The sequence below is a fragment of the Enhydra lutris genome, unplaced genomic scaffold (genome assembly GCF_002288905.1).
Source record: "Enhydra lutris kenyoni isolate GAN:26980312 unplaced genomic scaffold, ASM228890v2 scaffoldscaffold62, whole genome shotgun sequence".
Classification (NCBI taxonomy): Eukaryota; Metazoa; Chordata; class Mammalia; order Carnivora; family Mustelidae; genus Enhydra; species Enhydra lutris.
The window spans coordinates 3,783,542-3,806,979 of NW_019154146.1; the positions used below are offsets into that span (position 1 = coordinate 3,783,542).

Consider the following 23,438-nt stretch of genomic DNA (forward strand, 5'->3'; position numbering starts at 1 on the left):
AAACAAAAACATTATCCATTGTGAAGAAAATTAATGAATGAAGGGAACAACTCATTAATACCAAGACTTGAGAGCTGTTTATAAGTTGACAAAGCTTGGTTTTTTCCATTTCTCTTAGGGTGATGAGATGAAGAAGCTGGGAATACAGCCTATTCCCATGATGGACAGAGACAAGAAGGATGAGGTCCCACAAGGCCAGGTATGGATTCTGTCGAGAAGTCAAATAATTAAAGGCAGTCATAAAATCACACGTAAATTCAACGTATATGCCATCTCGTAGAACCCAGGACCACTTGGAACCTTCTGTGTTTAGAAGGAGTTTGGGGACAGGAAGGCCAGGATAAGAAATCCTAGTTGGGTTTAAAGAAGCCACAGCTACCCATGCCATCAGCTCCTTCTACAGATGGAGTCATGGCAGCGACTGCTTGAAATGGGGGGATGGATGAGTTGGAATTGTTAGTGTCTTTAACAAGCAGAAAAGCTTTCATCACTGAATGCGCAAAGTTATTTTTTAGAGGGTAACATTATAGAGATTCTCACCAGGCCCACTTTTCCTAGCAAACAATGCTTGGTATTCTAGTACATTCTGCGTTTTGTCTTACCAACGGTTGATATTAATTATTAGTTTTGCAAGTCTTACCACATGATTTACGTCAATGTTTTGACAGCTCTCGTGCCTGTCCGTTTTGCGTGTGTGGTATGATCTGTTTCTCAGATTATAGTCTTTTTAAACTACCAAACTTCTAACACCATAACAGGGAAGTTAGTTATGGACAAATAATTATAGGATTTCATTTAGAAAACATTTTAGAAAACTCACAGGATGATGGTTTTGGATTAAGTTCTCAAGCTTTCCTATTTCAATTAAAGTTAATTTATTCACTATTCATACCAAAGTTGAGGCAAGTCTGCAGTTCTCAGGAAACGTCGGCACAGAGAAGGGCCACGTGGTTTTCTCCCCATCAGGGTCCGAGGTTCTCAGTGTGCTCCCGTTCCTAGCCGCCGCCCGTCCCATCGGGCGCTCCCTGTTCCTTCCCTACTGAACACGCACCGACGTGCCCGGCCCCACGTGCCTGGTGCCTGTGGTTCTTGCAGTTTACTTTCCTGTTACTGTTGTTTATGGAACTTTCCCATATATGTGCTCACAGACCTCTGTCTTCCCTGCCTGGCGTCTGCTTACCATGCATGTCCTATTGTGAAGTTCCTGTCCAGCTGTGTGGTTGTAAAAACATTCACTCTCTTTAGTTACTCTTCCTTCCATCGTTCTATATTTGACTTGTTAATTCTTTTGAAACTTATCTTGTCATATGGCTTAAGATAGGGATCTAACAAAGTTCTTCTTTCTAGATAGTTAAGCTGTCACCCCAACAGAGCACACAGGAGAGCAGGAAATGCCATTAGAGGACATGCTCCGTTCTAACGCCTTTTAATTAAGAGAAGAGTTTGGGGTTTTGCCAAAATTGCAGATCCGTTTATAGTATGAGCGAGTTTTAAATAAAATATCTCTGTGATCGGCTAATATTTTGCCAACTGTATTACTTCTGAACTGTGACTACCATTAAAATGTTCTTTCCATAATAAGAAAATACTCTACTTTCCAAGATTTCTTTCTCGAGATCTTCTGCTCCATGATATCTGCTAAAATATTGAAATAAGAGAAGTCTCTGTGTTGACTTACAAAGTCAAAGATAGGCATGCACAGGCATTATGCTAAGAAGGTGATTGTGATGATAGACTCCGCAACAGCAGAAAGCAGAAAGGGACCCAGGAGATTCCATTCTTCTGTATCCTTTGGTGCATCTCCCTGAAGTTCAGTTTTTTAGAGAAACTGGTAAGCCCTGGTTTGGGGTCCCCCATCCAGAGAGCCCGTCATATCTTATCCACGGTGTCAGCCACTGGGGCGGTTACTGTAGCTAGACCATCTGCATTCTCTGCCGACAGCCTAGGGGCCGTTTGTATCCAGCCTTCCTGAGGCCAATCTGGGCCAGCAGCATTTACTGTGGCCTGAAATTCCTAATAAAATGCCATTTAATATATTTTTTAAAGTACCACAGCTGAAAAACTGTGAAATTGAGCATATTAAGAGAACTGTGACATGAGAGAACGAGGATACAGTCCGTGAGATTTGTTGTAGGTCGAGAACAGGGAGGGGGAGGAAGAAAGTCTCGGGAGACCACGCGAGACACCCACAGCCGAGGGTAGCAAGCCCACGGAACACCTGCACCAAGTCGCGAGCTCTGAGCTGGGGAAGAGGCCACCGAATAGAAGAAGGGCAGGGTCGACTCTGAAATGTCCGTGGTAGAAAACGAACTTTGGCCAGCGACAAGAACAGGGCTTGAATTACAGCTTGACTGGTCCGTAAATGGAATCTCATTGAATGTTGAACTTGGGTTTGGGATGAACTTCTTTTTGTGTGTGTTATTTCGAGGATGGTTTTAAGGCGTTTTTAAAGGCACCGGCAGCCGTGTTCATGGAGCCTCCATATCGGGGGACAAAACTGGAACATTTCACAGTTAGGGTTGAGAACAGAAGCCTCAGCTGAGAGGTTGTCGCTAACGTACCCTTTTGTGTCTTGTGCGTGGCTCTGCGCGGGGCAGCTGGGCTTCTACAACGCCGTGGCCATCCCCTGCTACACCACGCTCACGCAGATCTTCCCGCCCACCGAGCCGCTCCTCAAAGCCTGCAGGTACGTACAGGCCGGCGGGCTGGGAGGGCGCAGGAGGAGGAAGACCCGGGCGGAATGTTCCTCGCCGCGGCGCGCTGCGTCCCGCTGCAGGCCACTCTGATGTCGTTTCGTGGGCTGCGTTTGCCTCGGTAGCAAGGCCACGTCAGGGTGTTCATAAAGTCCTTCGTTCACGAAAAAGGAGCAGGAAGGTATCTGGTTTGTTTTGTTAGGATCCAGGGATCCACGCCCAACGCGTTTTTAAAAATACGGGCCCATAATGTGTGTTCAGGGCTGCTTGCTGGGGAGGGACTCAGCTTAATCCCACAGTTCGCTGTGCGAAGGGGGAAGGAGGGGGGGGGAGGGAGGGGAGGGGGGGGAAGGGAGGGGAGGGGGGGGAAGGGAGGGGAGGGAGGGGAAGGCGAGGGAAGCCGTGACTGGGACCTTCTTTCTCTGTGAGTTTTAGTTTCTTCCCAAAGAGGGATGAGCCCCGTCTCATCCTTCCCAGCTTCAGACTCCCCTGCATTCTTTTCTCATAGCTTTTGAGGGATGCGCTTAGCTGAGAACACGAATTTTTTAAGATTTTCATGTTACTTTGAAAAGAATTTGCCTCTGGGGAAGTCAAAGGGCAATGAGCAGAGCAGCCATATGTGCTGCTTTTCTGCAAGAGACCTGGCGTCCCGCTGGTTTTTCTAACTGTTCAGCCACGGAGCACCCTTGGGGGTTGGGTGGGCACACAGTCCGGGAGAGAACAGATGTGGGATTTTAAACAAATCCGAGGCCTTTGGTATACCGCCACCCTCTGCTGTTGAAACTTATTTCGTGAATTAATTATCATGAGGAAAACAAAGGAAACCAATAAGGAGGGAGATGGGGGGAAAAAGATCCCGTTTTTTCCTGCGGAAGCGATGGTTTCTCTTCTCTGCTCTTGGGGAGTGAACGTAACACGCCAGCTGCTTTCCTGAGCGGTCACTGACCTTCCTCTGCAGCGAGTGCATCACAGTGTCGTCTTATTACCTCCGGGCTAAGCCGTGTGGACAACGTGGAGTATGAGCTGGGACTCATTCCTAGTGGAACTGGGTTGGACAAGTCAGTGCCCCACCAAAGAGAAATGTCGATATCAATCAAAATCCATGTCATTACAAACAAAATCGTAGGTAACAGTCAAAAGTCCTTTCCTATTTAAAAATTATCTGTATTTTCCGTGAACTACCCAGAGCCGGCAGAATGAGCGCTTGCTGTCGTTGCCGAGCGGGAGGATAGGGATTCCTCCGTCCCAGCAGACTGGATGCGTTCTTGCTTCATCGTACCTGGCTGAACCACAGAATCTCTTTAAGGCCATTTTAATCTTACTAACACTTAAAAAAATTCATTGGTGTCTAAGGAAACATGGCAAACTCAGTTTAGTGTCTATTTTCCAGTATATCAAAGATCTCTTTAGGCTCTGGGCAAATAATATGTGGTAATATGACACAGAAGCTAAAATTATTCCATTTTTCAGGATACACTTTAGAGATTTCTTTCATCCAGAGGTGTCTTTTCATTGTGCGTGCTTTGTATGAACTTTGCGTTTGCCAGTGCAAGGTTCCCTTCTGATTTTGGCTTTGTGCCTAAGAAAGCAAGGTACGAGGTGGGGAGCGTTGATGAGATCTCTGCCCGGCCAGCCACATGGGGCGGGGGCGGTGCTCACTCTGTTCAGGGAGATCAGGATGCCGTAGCATTTGAACCGCAGATTTGGAGAGAGAAAAACCGTTGGACAGGGGACGAGCAGGCTGAGTCTGAGACCACAGGGCGCCAGAACAGAAAGACGCCTTTGCCGCAACAGAGAAACCTCTAACGTTGGCACCGCGCGTAACGTACAGGGACTTTTTATATACGACACAGTGTTCAAAATAAGGCTACTCCCCAGTTTCCGGTATGAGGTGGCAGGGACCCCAAGTGGCATACTGTGTCCGCCTGCACAGCGGGAGCTCCTGGCTGTCGGTGCTGCGGCCGAACGTTCTTGCCACCAGGGTTCCCTTCCTCTCCATTGACCATCGTGCTTCTGGCTAGGACACCCTGTGGCTTGTGCCCCTTCCCAGGTCCTCCTTCCTCACTGATTATGAAATGGTGTGTCCTGAGCTGAGCTAAGCAGTTGCCCCGTCGCCTAGAGCTCCTGGGACAAGGTTCCCAACCCCCCAACCTCCCGATCCTTGCTGGCCGCAGGCTCTGCTGCAGAATTGAGCTTCGGGACCTCATCAGGGAGCCTCGCTGGGACCCTGCACCTCCCAGCGGCTGCTCATTGTTGGCCTCAGAAAGGTGCCAGAAGGCCACGGTGCTCACCTCTGCCTCGCAGGGTGGGGGATGGGATGAATGATGGAGACTGGCCCAGAAATCCTTTTTTAAACACCCTTGTCCCCGCATCTCTTATCCTTAGGAATAACCTCAGCCAGTGGGAGAAGGTGATCCGAGGGGAGGAGAGCGCCGTGTGGATCTCATCCCAGCCCGCGGCCCACGGGCCCTCGGAGAAGCTGCCTGTGAAGATCGACGACTGACGGCCGCTCGAGCCGTCCCGCCTACACGTGCTCGTCCTGCTTCTTTGACTTTTCTTCCTTTTCTTTTCGTGGGGGGAAACCTACACCTGGTAACTAGGGCACAAGCCTCTCGAAGAAGGTAGCATCAAGAGAACACGTCAAGCCGATGACTCCCCGCCAGTCTCCTCTGTGACGCGTCAGAGACGGTGACCGCCCAGGACCACCCCGTGACCGAAAGCCGCCGTCCCAGGGGCTCCGTCTGCTTCGTGAACTGGCCTTTCTAACAGGCGCAGTGGCTGAGGCCTTAGTGGAAATGGACAAGCATTATTCAGAAGGGGGTACTTTTCCATTGTATCTTTCTAGGGAGGGGTTAACGTGGTACTATTATGGTATTGTGCTTTGGCTTAAACACCAGTGTTGCTTTGATGTTGTTGGTTATAAATAGGAATTTTTACACATTACTGTTGTGAATGTTCGTGTGTGACCTACTCGTAATTAGCGTGAATTACAGCGGACAGCCTTGGGACAAGCGCCGCTGTGACAGTAAGTGTCTTTCTGCAGTCAGTGATGGAAACTAGATTCCTGTTTCAGAGCCTCGTGAATTAAAAGCGAGGTGGATGAAAAGTGTGTTCTTTAAGTTTATACTAAGGGGCTTGGATGAATAGATTTACACTAAAGGAAGTAGCCTTTCTATCCTCTTGAGAAGAGATGCAGATATACATCAGAATAAATCTCAGAACTCCTAGTATCAGTTCAAAAAATGTCAAAGAACTTTTTTTATTTTTTGTTTCCTTCGTTGTAGGCACGTTTTCTAAACCCTTTGCATAAAGAACAACAACAAAAATAAGCCAGGCATATGAATTTGTCTTAACAGGTCTTACGGGATGTCAAATGTGAATTTTAATAATGATTTCTTTATATTTTCACTTGGTGTCATTGCAAAATTTTAGACTCACATTCAAAGTGAGAGGTTTATTCTATGAATTATTTAATTAAAATACCATACATTTCTCTTAAAACCAAATTAAACCATAAAATTTAAGTCTTGTGTAATTTTTACTTTGCTCTGATGCACTCATCCCCCGGTCCGGCCCCTGCTTTGTGCTCCCCGGTCCCGTTTCCCAAGTGCTCTGTCCACGACGGGAGGGAGGAGAACACAGTGCGAACGCATCGTGGCGCGGTTCTGTTCTCTCTCCTCTGCTCCAGTATCAAGTGTCTACATCCAAACCTGTAGTTTGGACAGTCTTCTGTATAATTTTTGTAGACTAATATTACTCTACAATGTAAGTGTTTTGAAAAAAAAAAAACAAACCCACACAAAAGTAGAGGTCTGGACCCCTTCCTACGAGGATTATAAGCCAGTCACTTCTGGTGCACATGAAAGCTGTCGAGATTTTTAGCGCAATGGCAAGGTCACCTCCAGAGCTGTGCTTAGTCCTGACCTGAAGGACTGAGAGAACTAGAGTCTCAAGAAGTGATCGGCAGATCCGTAATAAACAGCTTATCTGCTGTTCACTTGGCAGGAAACTGGAATATTACTTTTGATAAAATAAATTTTTAAAATAATGCTTTTACATATTCAGTACTGTACACACTGTTATCCATATGGTTTTTGCAAAAAGAAATCACATGTTCCTACAACATGATTTAAGTTGTAGCAGAGTTAGGTATATAGAAACATTGTTCTTATTTTAAATTTAACTCTATGTGTTCCATTTCCCTCTGGGCTTCTGAAAGTTGCCATCTTCCCTCCCTGGCACTCCACTTGCTATTATGGTTATACAATATGAGATAAAATGAAATATCTAAAGAGAGAAATACCACCGTGGCTTGACACACACCTACGGAAGTACATATGTATAAAGGATAGAGATGCAAACACATCTATAGAAAGTAAAAATCGTCCCCATTCTTCAAAACCCGATTTTTTGTGTGTTGGAAAATGTGAGCAGCAAAGTCCTTTTTTCATGTTAGTGCATTTATAGAATTGAATTCTAAAATGTTGAATGTTTTTCTGCGCTCAGGTTTATGAAACTGGACCCACCCAATCAAATTTCAATCCCAAGAGTTAGTATGGCCATGTATTGGAACTCGACTGACTCGAAATACCACTGGAGACGGTTTAATTAAAAAGATCTTAAAAGAATGCATGAATTTTGCTTTTTGATGTAGGAAACAGTCCTGAGGGGAGGGAATCTCATGGCTATTTTTGCTTTTTAAGATTGCTTTTCTAAAATTACTACCAAAAATTCTCTTATTTTGATAGAGCCAGCTGTCTTATATTATTGACCTTGTACCTTGGACAGTTTTCCAAAGAAACATTCATGGGTTTATAGGTTGGTTGATTTCTCTTGATATATTGTCATAATCAAAGCAAAGTTCGAACAAAGGAAGGACTGTATTCTAATGTAAACTGTTAATATTCTTAAGATCTAGTTAGGAATCATTTAGCTTAAATGGGCTCAAGATGCAGTGTTATTTAGTCAATAATTTGCTTTGGAAAACATGCAGTTAGGATTATTTTTGTATTGGGGCAGATATACTTAGCAGACAAACTTTTGAGTTCTGTTCTCATCTTTTTCCCAGATCTTTTCTTGAAAAGGCAGATGGTTTTTATTACCAGAGGTTTTGACGAGTTTCTCATGAAGGTGGCATTTTATATTGGGCCCAAATTTCCCCATTCGGTATAAATTTGGTAGCCAGCTGTTCAATTTGTGGAAGTTTTTATTGGTTGTGCTGATTTATAACAGACACAATTTTCTTGTCAAATGCAATTATTTCATTATCTTCCCAGAGACAGTGAATAAAGTTTTTAGCTAGAAATTTTCTTGGAAATGCATGCCAACAACATGAAATACTGAATGTAGGCAGAGGAATAAAACTCTAAAAATTGCAAGCATCTTATTAATTAGTAGTTGACTTTGATTTAATGAATTATTTTAAATAAAATGGATGTGGAAAGTAATTCTCAAAAACGGCCCTTTTCCTGGGGCAAGATTGAGATCCACTTCCCAGCTCTCGTTATCCCCACGGGGCTCATCAGAAAGCGGTCATGGAAGAGAGACCACGCGGAACAACTTAGCATAGCCGTCCTCATCCGGACTCTTCCCTCAGCAGGAAGGATAGGGTGCCACTGGAGGTGACTTTTCTCACGACGATGCAAACAGAACTACTTTGAAACAGGATTTGTCCAGTGTAGGTTTCCTCTTCTTAGCATGCTTTTCAGATAGCTTTAGATTTTTTTAAGTTTTGTACAGTCTCAGTGACTTTGCTTTATTGGTATGTTTGGGCATACTAGCTGTGTTTGTACAGGACACACATAGACGCATAAAACCTTAGCTCCCCGGATTTTTTAATAGATTTAGTTTGAATATTATGTTCTGGTCTTTTAACTCAAAATTAAGGTTTGAGCTTTAATGGAACTAAATTATTCACCACGCCTTGGCCTGTGCCTTTATTTTAAATACTATAATTTTACTTCTTTGTTCATATATTTATTATTTTGCTTTTCTTGCTTAACTAGAGCTAAAAACATCTAAAGGGACATACCCGTGGTAATTGGATCAAACCGAGTGGATAGGGCCATTCTCTCCTCGTCAGAATCCTGTCCTTTATTTGGGGTCATTCACACATACCCTGATGACTATAAGCAGCGAACGGTTCAGATGTCATCTTTTTTGCAAGAACTTCCAAGAACTGTGACACAGTTATGGCGGGTGTGATTTTTTTGGGTTTCAGGTACCTATGCATGATTTAGAGTTTGAAAATCACTTCTGACCTTTATCTATTTCAGACACGTGTTTGCTTTCTACACTTTGCTGATTTTATTTAGGGTTTAATTCTTTAAAGACTTACTCATTTAGTCACATTAATGTATCCCTTTTATTGCCTGACTTTAAATTCTGTAGAATGTAACCTAGCGGAGTATGCCATCGGTTCTTGTGCCCCCTCCCTGTCCCCTGCCTGTCAGCGGTGCATGGCTATTCTGTTCAATCTTTGCACAGGTGTTTACCCTGATAGACATTCTGCCCATTTCTTTAAGCACTTATTCTTAAGTTTCAATTAGTGATTCCCAAAGCAGCACTATACCCTTTCTGGATTTTATCTTTTTTTGTCCTGGATATTTTGGTTGTCTGAAGCACTAGACGCATTTCTGTGATGGTAAAAATAGCAGAAAAGAAAGAAAGAAGTTTCAGTGGTGTTCTGGTTCTAAATTAAAGGGGTGTGATAAGGAGAAAGACATTGTTTCCCAAGACATGCTATTTCAAATTCAAAGAAGCATTACTGTCTTCACTCACCTGCTCCGATTCTCCCCCTCTTCAGCCCCACAGTGGACAGCAGTGCCGTTTGCCTCCCGCATCGCTGGACCTCGCTTTAAAGCGAGCGTGAGCAATCGGTCACTGAACGCGTGCAGACCCGTGTGTGCCTCTGCTGGGTCGGTGTCTTTCGAGGACCTGGCCTGCAAGTTAAGAACTGAATGCCGTGTGTCAAGTAGAGAAGTCCGTTTATACACGTGCCCACTGCCAGCCGGTAGCTTGAGGTACTGTGCGTGTGCAGAAGTATAAATGGAAGGTTTCGTTCCTGCTGCAAGGGAGGGTTGCGAAGTATCATCTGGTCCTTCAGCTCACCTGAAATACGATGAGACCATAAGTGTTGCAGCTTTTGTTTTTCCTTTAGCCACTTGAATAATATGCAGTCCTGTGCCATCTCTCCAACAGCCAATGTAAATGCCACAGGGGAGCATTATTTCCCGTACGATCTCTTGTATGGTGTATGTTCTACGCATGCCTTTGGTGTGCACATTGAAAGTTCAACAGATTGATCTGGATTCTAGATCGATCTAGAAGGTATTTCTAGACAATGCCCGGACCTATTCACCTGACCCAACCCAGTGACCCACGTGAAATCCTGTGCTTGCCCAAACACTGTGAAAGTTACCAAAACTTAGAGATAGGCAGCATCTTGAATCTTTCTGAAAAGGAAAGGTGGCTTTCTGTAGAAACAAAAGAATCCTATATCCCTACCTAGTTCAGTTACCCCCCGGGTTTGCCAGCTGTGATCTTGCTGACCCCACGCTGCTAAGGTGTAAGATGGGTTATAAGCTGTCCAAAATACAGTGCACTTAACAGACCGACTTGTAGAGCTGATGGCTCTACCACCAACATTGTAGTGGGCTCTCTTTTGGAAGGAGAAAGGATTTCAAGTTAATAATATCCGATTTCATTGTAGTTGATGAGTTAGCAAACAAAACAATTATTTTATATGTATGACATATAAAAATCTTTGTAAAATGCACAAGTGCAATAATTTAAAGAGGTCTTAACTTTGCATTTATAAATTATAAATATTGTACATGTGTGTAATTTTTCATGTATTCATTTGCAGTCTTTGTATTGAAAGAAACCTTTACTGTTACGTTTGTATAATAGAGCAGTAATCATTTATTATAACCAAGGCACGTTGTAAATAAATTCATAATTCAAACTGCCGGTATATATGCATATATGGGTGTGACCCTGCAAAAATGGAGCTTTGATTTTACTTACATGCTTAGGACAGCCAGAAATTTTTTGTCGATATGTAACTATACATACAAAGTATATATATATATGTATGATACATGAAATATATGTAGAGATGTTCATAATTTTAATGGATATCCTTTGGTGTGAATAATTGAATACAGAGTTTTTAAAATATCCTTTTTCACGTTTATCATTTGCTGTCATTTGGGGGCAAGGGAAGAGATGCCTTGTTGAGGAGGCGCGGCCATGGCTCTGTCAGAGTGTGTCCGTGTGGAAGACCCCAAGTTCACTTTGGCGAGATGAGGTGTGTCTGCTTCAGCTATTTCCTAGCAGAAAAGATGAGACAACATACAACATTAAATTGTGTAACATGATTTATTAGCTCCATTGTATAATTTTAAAGGCTCGAAGATTATTTGGGAGGAACTAGTCTTTTAGAACGAGTGCTTCAGATAACAAAGCTAGTGGCCCCCGAGTGCTGACTCTCAGACTCCTGAAATAACTTCCCTGGCCTCCAGGGGCCCCCAGAACCATCCAGATTCCCTTGGGCAAGAGCAGGAAGGACTCCCATTGTGTGCATGCTTATGTGTCTAAGTGCTGGGATTCTCTGTTCCGGTAAAGAAGACGGTTAAAGAAGTCGGTTAAACCTCACATCATCTGTGTATCACAATAAGTATACTCATGGCTTTATCTTGACAGCTTAAAGAAATTGTGTTTATTTGGCTATCCCTGCTTACCAACAGGTGGGCAGGCAAATGGTCAATATTTGAGACCAAAAAGTTAGAAGTTCATTTGTATCCATAGATGCTCCCCACCACAAACATATCAGAACTAAATTTGGGCATTAACAAAATGTTTCTTGGAATAAAGACCTGTTACATTGTTAAATATGAGAGTCCACAGCCTTGTTAATTAGACAAAAGTGTAGACAGACCCTAAAATGGACTTCTCCTGCACCACCAACTCTCACTAACGGAATGCCCTCGGAGTGTGTAGCACTGTATGTGTTGAGATAGGATTTTTGTTAAAGTATTCATTTCCTGTGAAACCGAATAAAATGTTGACTGTGTTAAAATGAATTTCATGAATTAATATATCCATAAACCTATTTGGTAACTCAAGTTGCAGATTGGTACTCTGTAGAGCTGATCTTAATTTGAATCCTTAATTATGCACACTTCTGATTTTTCCATCAATCTTCTGTAACTTGAGAGCTTTGAGGAGAGGAACGTTTCTCCAATGAATCTATGTCCTGAAGCAAAAGAAACCCTGAAGAGCAACACTTATCAAGCAAACATGCATTTAATGTGGGCACTTAATGTGTGCAAGGTGGAAGGAGGGAATTAGGAGCAGAAGGCAGGACAGGCACGAGGTTTCCTTGGGTTTAGAATCAACTGCTCCATCTCCCTGAAGCCTATGCTGCTTTGCCATTGCTTTCTGTGCACCTGCTCTGCGATTCCCGCCTGTACCGTCCGTCCCAGAGAGGTGAAACCACATTTGTAGACCTGAAAATCTCGCAGAGTTAACGAGATGATTCCCAAACACGTTCCAAGTAATCCACACCTGCTGCTGTTCTCATCAGAATACCAAAGCTTGGGACCCCTGCATGGCTCAGTTGGGTAAGTGTCTGCCTTCGGCTCAGGTCATGATCTCAGGGTCTCCGGATCAAGTCCCATGTTGGGCTCCCTGCTCAGCGGGGAGCCTGCTTCTCCCTCTGCCCCTGCTCTTCCTGCTTGTGCTCTCTCTTTTTCAAATGAATAAATAAAATCTTAAAAAGAAGAAGAAGAAGGATACGGAAGCCTAATGCAGCAGAAACCAAACAGAAGTGCTGTTCTGTGAACTCTCTGCCCTCCTCCTCCCCTCACCTCCTCTCTCTGTCAAAGCAGAAGCCTCCCACCCACTGCCCACAGATGTAGACTTTTCGTTGAGGGACATGGAGGAGAAAAAGGAAACTGACCAGAAAAGAAAATCAGGAACTAATTCGAAACACAAGCTTCCAACTTTTTACTTGGTCATTACACATAATCACATAATGTCTAGCCTTTCAGATGCCTGTATCACTAATCAGGTAGAGGTCTTGCTCAGAATGATGCTGTCAGCGTACGGTAAATGCTTAGTCATTAGGGGAAAAAACCAAACATTTTCGCATATGGAAAAACTAAGACACATGGATACAATTAATATACATTAAGAAAATAACATAACAGGCCAGGGGTACCTGGGTGGCTCCGTCAGTGAAGCCTCTGCCTTCAGCTCGGGTCATGATCCCAGGGTCCTGAGATCGAGTTCCACATCGGGCTCTCTGCTCAGCAGGGATCCTGCTTCTCCCTCTGCCCTTCTCCCCTGTTTGTGCTCTTGCTCTCTCTCTTTCACGTTCTCTGTCTCAAATAAAATCTTTTTTTAAAAAAAGAAAAAAAATATGTAACTGCTTGCCCTTGTATTAACTAGAAAAAGCATGCATCAAAACACCCCATTTGCTAAGCCTTCGGAGTTACTGAGTTTTTGCCACGTGAAATCATGATGGCTGGGGCATTGGTTCAACCTTCCACCAGCGGCGCGAGATCTTTCCTTTGCGTCTGATAGCCGGTCATCCAGCTTCATACTCTAGGACTGAATTCATTAGGGAGGTGACTCCCACCCCAACTCCTTCCTTGGAAAGTGACAATGAAAGGGAAAAAAATAAAGTATGTCCCTCATTGGCGATTAGTCCCAAATAGCTCTTTTTCACAGAATGATGGCCGTGAAAGGCCCGAGGCTGACTCAGGCAGGGCAAGCCCCATAGGAGAGGGGAAGGTTCCAGGGAAGCAAGGGTCACTTCACAGCACACTCCCCAAACACAAAGGAAAGAACCTACCCTTAGGGCAACAAGACAAGTGGTAACCCCTCCTCCTGCAATGAAGGGATCCAACTGCACTGGGAGAGCCCTGGACCCCAAGGGGCCTCAAGCTCAGAGTTTCCTCTCCTTCTGGTCGGCTTCTCCCCTCCGAGGCTCTGTTCTTTGCCCCAGCAGATGTCCTCCCAAGCCACTGTTTTCCGACACAAAGGCCACGCTCCAGAAAGGAGACTCAAGGCAAACACCTCTGTCCCCTGCTGCATCACTGCCTTCCCCAAGTGGAAGTGGACAAGGGAGGCCCCAGAGGACAAAGCAGACATCACAGCGCTCTACCTTCTCCTGGAATCCCCCCAAAAGCAACTATGATGCTCCCATTTAAGGACAAGGAGGCTTAGAAAGGGAATCCAACGAATTCAGCTTTTCTTAAAGCCTGTTGCCTCATCAGAGTTGTACCTTAAAAAAACAAAACGAAACAAAAAAAACTAGAAAGTTCCACCATCAAGTAAGTTTGGAGCCGCTAGAAAGAATTAAGATTCTCAACATCCTCCCAGGGTTGAGCATGAACCTCCCGCATGTTCTGAGAACTGGTGCAGCGAATGAAATGGGGACAGCATGTGTCTTGGGGGGGTGGAGGCGAGCAGAGGGGGAGCAGGGCAGAGGGAGCAGGTACATGCGGGGGAGGGGCAGTGCAGTGGGGGCCCAGCGGGGTGGGGGCAGAGGGCTCAGCGGGGGTCCCCCGGCCCATCTGCTGCAGGCTCAGCACCCGGGCCTGGCTTCCCTCTGCCTCGCTGGCACAGCTTTTCTTCTTGCAGTGGCTTAAACTCTGGCTTGATTTCGTATTGCAGTAACAGTGTTTCCCCCACCTCAGGAGAATAATCCTCTCGCTGCCACATGGCCTTGGAAAGACTCCCCTTCTCCTCGCACTTACACCTCTGCGGCTGCCGCATCTGCCTTCTAGGGAAGCATCTGCTCTTGGAAAGGCGAGGAGGACTGTCCTCCTCCTAAGGAGTGGGACACCCACCCCTGCCCCTCCAGCGAGCTGGGATCACCACGCCTGCCTGTTTTTGCGTTCAGGGAAGATTAGGCCACTATCATCATCATCATTATTATTATTATTATTGATGTGAGCAACTCTTGCTTCCAATGAAAATACAAGTGATGCAAAGTAAGGTTAAGAAACAGGAAGTGGGGGCGCCTGGGTGGCTCAGTCCTTAAGCCTCTGCCTTCTGCTCAGGTCATGATCCCAGCCTCCTGGGATCCAGCTCCGCATCCTGCTCCCTGCCCAGCGGGGAGCCTGCTTCTCCCTCTCCCACTCCCTCTGCTTGTGTTCCCTCTCTCCCTGTCTTTCGGTCAAATAAATAAATAAAATCTTAAAAAAAAAAAAAAGAAAGAAAGAAAGAGAGAGAGAAAGAAAGAAAGAGAGAAAGAAACAGGAAGTGACCAGCAAGCCAAGTAGGTTTTCAGGGGCGCCTGAGTGGCTCAGTAGGTTAAGCCTCTGCCTTCAGCTCGAGTGATGATCTCAGGGTCCCGAGATTGAGCCCGCATCGGGCTCTCTACTCAGTAGGGAGCCTGCTTCCTCCTCTCTCTCTACCTGCCTCTTTGCCTACTTGTGATCTCTGCCTGTCAAATAAATAAATAAACAAATAAAATCTTAAAAAAAAGGGGGGGTGAAAAATCACACGACCTCTGGCGCGCCCCTCCCCCTTCATTTGCAGTCGGGGGTAGGGCTGGTGCGGGTTCAGGCTGGGATCTCCTTGACGTGGCCTGCGGTTGCTCTTGCTCAGTACCTCCCCCTGGGGAAATTAAAAGGCTCTAGTACGGGGGTCTCCCATGTCTGAAAAAAGCCACCCTGGAAAGGATTTTGTGCCTTAAGGACGCGGCTTCTACATAGTCCCACGTGGAGCTCGCAGCTCATTTAGATTTGTACTTTTCCCAAAAACAGTTAACATCAGAGCCACTGAGAAATGCCTGGTAAACTAGATGGAGTAGGAGTCTGGTTTTCGTTCTGTTTTCTGCAGGGACAGGGAATTCCCATACCCCCTCCCTGTGGCAAATGTGTGCCAGTCTAGAATCCAGTGCCCCTCGTTTTGTGGATGGTCAGCCCTCCCTACTCTCCTGGACAGGTTCCCTCAACATGCCCAGGCCTCTCCAATCATAACGATTCAAACAAAACTCAAAGAAGCCCAAGTCTGCGACAATCCACAGTCCACTGCTGAAGAGAGGCCTGACCTCTTCTGTCCTGTCAGAGACAAGTTTGGGGGCAGTGGGTCCCTAGGGCAGCTTCAGCTCCAGCTCAGGGCCTCACTGGAAGCCAGCAGTCTCCTCCTTGGCTCCGAGCACAGCACTTCCGACTGCTGCCTAAAGGCTTCACCATTGGTTGGGGGTGGGAGGTGGCAGTTGGCAGAATAGTGGTCCCCAGAAAGGTCCATGGCCTGAAGCCCAGAACATGAGGATGTATCAGGTCAAGTGAGAGAGGGAAACTGAGGCAGCAGGTGGCCTGAAGGCTGCTGCTCAGCTGACTTCAGGATGGGGAGAGCAGCCAGCATTGTCCGGGAGGGCCCAGAGCTGGCCCCAGGGTCCTTATATGTGGAAGAGGGAGGGTCAAGAGCTTCTGTGGTGTGAAAGAACCCAGCCATGGTTCATTACTTGTTTTGAAGGTAGAGGAAGGCCCCAGGAGCCCTGTAGGGCAGACGCCGCCAGACCTGGGAAAGAAAAGGGAACAGATGCTCCCTTCAGCCCCCAGAAGGAACGCAGTCCTGCGGACACCTGGATTTTATCCAGTGAGATCTGTCTAGAACCTCTGAACTATGGAACTGTAGGATAATACGTTTATATTGTCTTAAGCTACAACATCTGTGGATGTTACAAGAGCAACAGGAAACACAGAGAGGCCTCTCCGATCGTCCACCTAAAATAGTAATCCTGCAACTGTTTTCAAAAGTTATTACATCTTATTCATTTCCTACACAGTTTAATGGTGCATTTTTCCTCTCTCACCAACCAGTTTGCAATTTTGTATTTGCAAAGATCAGGGGTGTGGTAACATATTGATGGGTGCCCCACGTTTGGTGGTGAAGAAGTGGGGACAGGCATCCTTGATGGTTGAGAAAGGAGCACAGGTCTCCGGGCAGGATTCTTGAGGCTGAAGACGGTCACACCCCTCCCGCTCCCTGTGAGGACTTCCCTTCATGTGTCACCAGAGCTCGGCTTCTGACAGTGTTGCTCCCCTCTGATGCCTCTGATGACTGTGAACACCACCCCACCCCCAAGATACCTGTTAGCATTCATCTTCCAAAGCTATGGCCTACCCATCTGAGGGTCTCAAGACTAATATTTTACTAGGAAGTAGTAAATAACCTTATCTGCATAGCAGCCAGCCCCTCAAGGTCATGGAAGCCTTGCTGCCAATTCCTTCGAGACTTATGCTCTCCCGTACCCTCACTAAATTCTAAATATAAATAAAGAAATATATAAATTATAAATATATAAATAAGCTTATATATTAAAATTTTTAAAGATTTTTTAAAATTTATCTGAGAGAGAGAGAGAGAGTGAGCACATAAACTGGTCAGAGGGAGGTGGAGAAGCAGAGTCCTCACTGAACAGGGAGTCCGACATGGGGCTCTATCCCAGGACCCTGGGATCATGACCTGAGCTGAGGGCAGACACTTAACCGACTGAGCCACTCAGGTGAGCCACTCCCACCCCCACAACACTTTTAAAATTTTTTTTAGATTTTCAAATAATATACTTAAATTTATATGCTTACTTATATATTTATATAAGTATAAATTACATAGTTTATAATTATAAACTCAAGTATATAGTCAGCGACTCCTCACAGTCCCAGAGCAGTGCTACCTGCCCCGGGGTCCCGTCCCTGTGCTTTAATAAGAACACCTTTTTTGCTCCAAAAACATCTCCAGAAATCTTCCTGGACCATCAACTCCCGGCCCCACATCACCCTCACTGTGGCGCGTCCTGGGTGAATGGGCACAGCCTCTGGTCACAAACCCTGTGACTGTGGGCTCACCTGGCTCCTTGGGTTTCCCTGCATACTCTCACACCTGAGAGGTGACCTGAAGGGGAGCACAGGAGTTTAATATAAAAGAATGGAAACAATACATGTTAGCCCGTTGTCTGTTGATTTTATAAAAACGAAATACAATACAGCTGTTTAAAAAGTCAGGATGGGGCACGTGTGTGGCTGGGGTCTGCTAAGTATCTGCCTTTGATTCAGGTCATGATCCTGGGAGTCCCAGCATCCCAGCCAGCACTGGGCTCCCTGCTCAGCCGAGAGTTGGCCTCTCCCTCTTCCTTTTGTCCCGCTCCTGCACACTCTCTTTGCTCTCTCTCTCAAATTAAAAAAAAAACAAAAACAAAAACAAAAACAAAAAAAAACAACAAAAAAAAACCTGAGGAAAAAAGAGAAAAAAAGAAAGCCAGACTCTCTAGATACTGGTGTGGAATGATTTCCAAGACTTTTTTTTTAAGAGAAAGAATCCAGGTTCAGGAACTGCCATCTTATGTGCAACGGAAATCATGGTGGGGGGTGGTTAGGGGCCCCTGTCTGTGGGTGGCCTGACTCTTGGAAGCTAAGAAACCAGATGTGGTTTGTTTTGGGGGAGAGAAACCGGAGGCTGCGGGAGGGAGGGGCGGGTGGTTAGCAAGGGGAATTTTCATTACCCACTTATCCCTCACTTGATGGCTTTAATTCTGGTTTTCCAGAAGCCATTGCATCAGAGATATTTTCATTGTTTTTAATGAAACATCCTGACCCAATATAGCAATTTTCACAGTTGAAAAACCATTTCAATGAAATACTGAAACAGTTTTAGACAAGCAGTAAATGGCAGTTTGGAAGTAAAGAAACGCGGTTTTATGCACCGGTCTGAGGAGAGGAAGGTGTATTTTACTTTCTGGACTAAGAGGAGGCTCATGGAGGACACAGGTGGGAAGAATGGTGGGGGCCCTTCTGGAGAAGTTGTGTTCTCCATCTCATTTCCAACCTTCTTGTGTCTCGTAGTTATTTTGTCCTCGAATGCCACTTAAAAATAAAGTTATATTGCAGAAAAGTCCCTCTAGGGCAAAATCGAGGCTGCAAGCCAGGTTTGAGATCCGTGGAGAGAGCGCCCCTTGCGGCAGACGCGGGCATGGCGGGGACCCCTCCGCCAGCCCCGGGCGCGCGCAAAGCTGCGGTAAGGTCCCCACCCGCGCGGACCCGCCACGTGCCCTCCCTGCGCCGGATCTGTGGTGTCTGGTAAATGGGAGGGTGCCTTTGCTTTAGAGAGACGCAAAGTCAAAGCAAATACTTTGTTTTTATACATTTCTAAGATTGGAAAAACAAGAGCACGTTGTTCTCAGAGAAATGTGCCTCCGGTGGAGAAGAACAGGGAGGGAAGGGGGAGCCTGGGGCAGATTTCCCCGTGGGTGCGGACCTTGGAAAGCAGGAGGCAAGAGGCGGGGACCGCAGCGCTCGGGCCATTGGTGGAGGAGACTTCGCCGGCACTGCGTCAGGGCGCAGGGGGTCGGGGCTGTAACTGCGCGTGGAACGGGAAGCGCGACGGCCGGCTCTCGTCGCCGCCCGTTTTCACCGCCTGCAGTGCGAACCCCAGGGTTATCTTTCTAAACCGAAGCTCGTGGTCTCTCTCTCTGTGTTTGGAATTCTTCACGAACGCTTGCAGCGTGCACGAGCGACCTGACCGTCCCCCCGACTCGCCCGGTGCTCGCTGGCAGCTTGCGGACTCCTGGTCGCGCCCCGCGTCTCCCGGTCGGGCTGGTGTGTGATTTCAGTCTACAGTCGCCGGGGCGTCCTTAAAAGCGGCACCCGTGTCACTCCAGAGCTTAGAAAGCACAAAGGCGCTTTAAAAGTTGTCTTCAGGGGCGCCTGGGGGCTCAGTCGTTAAGCGGCTGCCTTCCGCGGGTCATGATCCCGCAGTCCTGGGATCGAGCCCCGCATCGGGCTCCGTGCTCACTGCGGAGCCTGCTTCTCCCTCTCCCACGCCCCCTGCTTGTGTTGCCTCTTCTTACTGTCTCTCTGTCAAATAAATAAAATATGTAAATAAAAAATAAACAAAAGTTGTCTTGACTTTGTCTATTTTGACACAATGAAGTCTTACAGCTGGAAAGGCGGCAACTAAACGTTTATTTTTGATCAGTTACATTTCCAAAGAGTTGGTTGTTACGAGCGCAGGGGAGGCTCTCCACTCCGGCTGCTGGCCCATGATGGGGCGGTGAACGCGGGGTCCGCCCGGAGCACAACCCCCCGCCCCCATTCCGTCCTCTGCGCTAGTTTGCACCTGTCTCTTCCCTCCCTCGCGTCTTGCCCTTAAGGGGTTCGTCTCCTCTCCACCGAGCATCTTTAGAGCAGGGAATGAATCGTGCGTTTCTGCATTCTTCGCAGAGCGTCAAGAGCAGACAACACTTCGTGTTTTCTCTTTGAATGCTCCCAGGGTGAAAGGCCGAGTGTGCAGGACTGAGTTCGCAGGGACGCGCTCCGGTCTCACCCGCAGGGGCCCCTTTCAGTAACTCTGCCGAGGGCTTCAGCGCCACCCAGAGCTGAAAAACAAGCACAGCACGAATTCGAGTATCTGCTCGCTCAGTTTGCGTGGCGAGCAGCTCTTGGGGATTCCTACACAGAAATCTGGCCTCAAGCAAGATCTCCTGATCTTGGCGGACCAGTTAGTTTCACTGATAATAATATCTTTCTGCCTTAAACACCTTGTTGAAATATTTAGCGGTCGGAGAGCTGCAGTGGGTTTTAATGTTTGATGGCAATTTGACCATTGATTTCCTGATCTTTAGTGTATGAGAGACGGTTGAATTTAACTGTATATGTGTCCTACCCGGGACGACTTGGGAGACATACATTATTTTCTTTGTGATCTGTAATTCCATGTGGAATGAGCCAAATCCGTTCTCGTACCAATGAATAGTGTGAAGACAGCACAGGCTGAGCTCTTGGAAGTGTCCCACTGGTTCTGGGGCCCACACTTCCCATGGCCTTCTCTCCCGGGGCCAGGAGCTCTGTCTTCTGAGCCCAACCGTGGAAGGAGAGAGGAGAATACCTCTGTCACCTGCCTGCCTGCCACCCAATCACTAAACAGCTTGGAGCAGAAAGACTCATTGTTTCATCTCTAGTAATTGGTAATACAAAAACTTGGCTTGCCACACATCTCACCCTAATTTATAATTAACAGAATGTGGAGAAATCTTCTCTTGTCCTGGGTCAATACTTAGTTAGGTACCCTTACGCAGTGTGCGTATTTTCATGTCAGCATTTCTAGTTATGGTCAGATGCTTAAAGACTGTGAATGCGGGAGAGAGAAAATCAGGAAACGCTTCTGTTCTTTCTTTATTTATTTATTCCGGATTGAATCCAGATGCTCCTATGTATGGAGCCACCGAAGCCGTGCTAGGGTGGGGGCAACTTCATGGTTTCCAAAGCATTCACCCTACGAAGTGTCTGACCAGCACCAGTGGAGATGAAAGGAGATTGTGTGCCCAGCTTTCTCTCACACGCACTGTTTAACCTTATCATCACCACTTCCTCGGTGAGCTGCGCAGCAGTGAGTGGCCCGCCTGAGGTCACGTCTGAGAGTTGCAGCCACCATGCCAGGACACTCAAATCCTCCCTGGCTGGAAGAAATTTAAATAGAACGACAGTTTGCAAAGATAGGAAACTTAGAGATTTTTCGCTTTTCTTCCCTTGGCACATGGCATAGCCTGAGGAAAGAGCACAGACTGCAAACAGATGTGCATTTACATTCTTCTACTCTGCTAACTAACTGATGGTGGCCAAGTTATTTTACCTCACGTAATCTCATCTCCGTACTAGGAAAATAACTAAGTGATAATTTAGTGACTGGCACCTACTACGTGCTAGAATGCCAGGTACGGTTGCATATGGTGTGCATTGTGCAACTTGAATGTCTCTATAAAGATGCCCAGCCAAGGACCAGTTGCTTTTTTGACCTCTAGGCTTTGGTAAAGTATTAGAGTACAAGGGTATTTTGATGTTTCGCAAATGAAAGAAAGTGTTTTAATTTAAAAAGTAAAATAAGCCAAGAAACCTGGTACTCCCGGTTCAGGAAGGCTTGCCTGGGAGGGCAGGGCGGAGGGCGGGGCTGGGGGGGGGTGGCCCAGTAGCAGAGGAACCCCGCCCAGCGGGGGCGGGGCTTCGAATGTTGTCCGTCTCCGCGGTAACCGCGGCCGCAGTCCTGAGCTGCGCAGCCGAGGCGATGGCTGGGGGTCCAGAGCCCGAGCGTAAGTGCGCGCCCAGCGCTCTGTGTTTGCCGGCTGAGGTCTGTGGGAACTGCGGTTTGCCCAGAACCCGAGCGGCTCCCAACCCGGGGTGGAAAACGAAAACCTTGCTGGGGCTGCCCCTCAGCCCCGGGTCCCCAGGGAGTGGGACTGCGTCTAGGGACGCGGTGCCACCTCCGAAAGCCCGGCAGCCACACTCTGGGGAAGCAGGTCGTGTGCGCGCGTGCGTGCCGTGTGTGTGTGTGTGTGTGTGTGTGTGTGTGTGTGTGCGCGTGCAGGTATGCGTGCCGTGTGCGTGCCGGTGTGCGCGCACGTGTGTGTGCTTGCGCACGCGTGTGTCCTTTGCGAGGAGGAGAGATGAAGGGGGAGATTTCTAGACGGTGGTCCGAGTGCTCTTTCCAAAAAGCCACCCACTGGAGGGCACGCTCCCCGGCACGCCGCCATCCCGCCGTCCTCCCCCAGCCGCCCACCACGGGACAGTCGTCGCGTTTTTTTAGCTTCCGGTCCCCGAAGGCGAGGGTTACTGCTGTGATTCTAGGACCGGACCCGAAGCCGTCGCTTTCCCGCCACACCGCGGCCTGAAAACGGGATCGTTGGTCCCGAGGAATTTTGAATTGGGAGAAAGCTTGCTGCACTGAGCCGTGGAGTCTAAGTTATAACCATGTTGAAAGAAATTCCAGGGGCGCCTGGGTGGCTCAGTGGGTTAGGCCTCTGCCTTCAGCTCAGGTCATGATCCCAGGGTTCTGGGATCGAGCCCCGCATCGGCTCTCTGTTCCGTGGGGAGCCTGCTTCCCCCTCCCTCCCTGCCTCTCTGCCTACTTGTGATCTCTCTCTCTGTCAAATGAATAAATAAAATAAAAACAAAACAAACAAAAAACCCCCAAAAACCTCAAGCGTGAGAAATTAAAAGAAAAGAAAGAAAGAAAGAAAGAAATTCCACCCCCTGCAGGGCATTGCGCCCCTTCTGCGCACCTGGCTTGGCGGGCGGGTGAGAGCCGGCGAGCAGCAGCCCGGACTGACCCCTGAGGCCAGACGGAAAGCCCCGGTGGCTCATTCTCCCCCGCGGTGAAGTGAGGGGCCCAGGGCACTCCTCTCCCGTGAGCTCCCGACCATGGTGGCGTCGGGTCCTCCTGCAGCGACTGCACTCACCGACTGTGTGCATGAGAACCCCGTTTTTATAAAGGCTCTACATGCCCACGTCCGTCGGGTCTCGGGCGCGCGGTCGGACTTTCCAGGCGAGCTGTTTCCGCGTTTCCGGAGTTCCTCTTGGCTTCCGGGGGCTTCCCCCGCGCGCTGAGGTCCACCTGGGGCCCTGCCTGTCGTCCGAGGGCTCGGTTTAGCACCCAATACTTGTTTCTGTCTGGCCCAGGGGTGCTCGGGCGCGGGAGGTGCAGCCGGTGGGGGCCCACCGTCGCGGTGCTGCGTGCACGGAACGTCTGAGCCGCTTTTTGCCTCGCGAGCTCGGTGTGCGCGGTGCTCAGCGTTCCCGGACTGCCCTGTAAGCCCCACGCTGCGTTCCAGAGCAGCCGCGCCAGCTCGCGTTCCCACCAGCAGTGCAGGAGGCTCCCCTCTCTCCGCATCCCCGCCAGCATCTGTCATTCCCTGACTGGTTAATTTTAGCCATTCTGACTGGAGTGAGGTGG

At 47.6% G+C, this 23,438-nt stretch overlaps 2 protein-coding genes across 3 annotated transcripts in view; both read left to right on the top strand.

Annotated features, from left to right (window-relative positions):
* Positions 1 to 5,294, top strand: part of LOC111158707 (phosphodiesterase 10A) — a 570,570-nt gene extending 565,276 nt beyond the window's left edge. Inside the window, exons 21-23 of one of the 2 annotated variants that reach the window (XM_022520920.1) lie at positions 119 to 199; positions 2,598 to 2,686; positions 5,079 to 5,196. In XM_022520920.1, coding sequence (XP_022376628.1) covers positions 119 to 199; positions 2,598 to 2,686; positions 5,079 to 5,196 — 288 coding nt within the window. Of the gene's footprint in view, positions 1 to 118; positions 200 to 2,597; positions 2,687 to 5,078 lie in introns of both variants that reach the window. The other variant, XM_022520921.1, reaches the window with a different exon arrangement.
* A 10,685-nt stretch (positions 5,295 to 15,979) lies between these two features.
* LOC111158663 (chromosome unknown C6orf118 homolog) overlaps positions 15,980 to 23,438 on the top strand; it is a 39,953-nt gene continuing 32,494 nt past the window's right edge. Inside the window, exons 1-3 of the mRNA XM_022520856.1 lie at positions 15,980 to 15,999; positions 18,518 to 18,731; positions 18,868 to 19,312. Of these exons, the coding sequence (XP_022376564.1) occupies positions 15,980 to 15,999; positions 18,518 to 18,731; positions 18,868 to 19,312 (679 nt within the window). The remainder of the gene's footprint in view (positions 16,000 to 18,517; positions 18,732 to 18,867; positions 19,313 to 23,438) is intronic.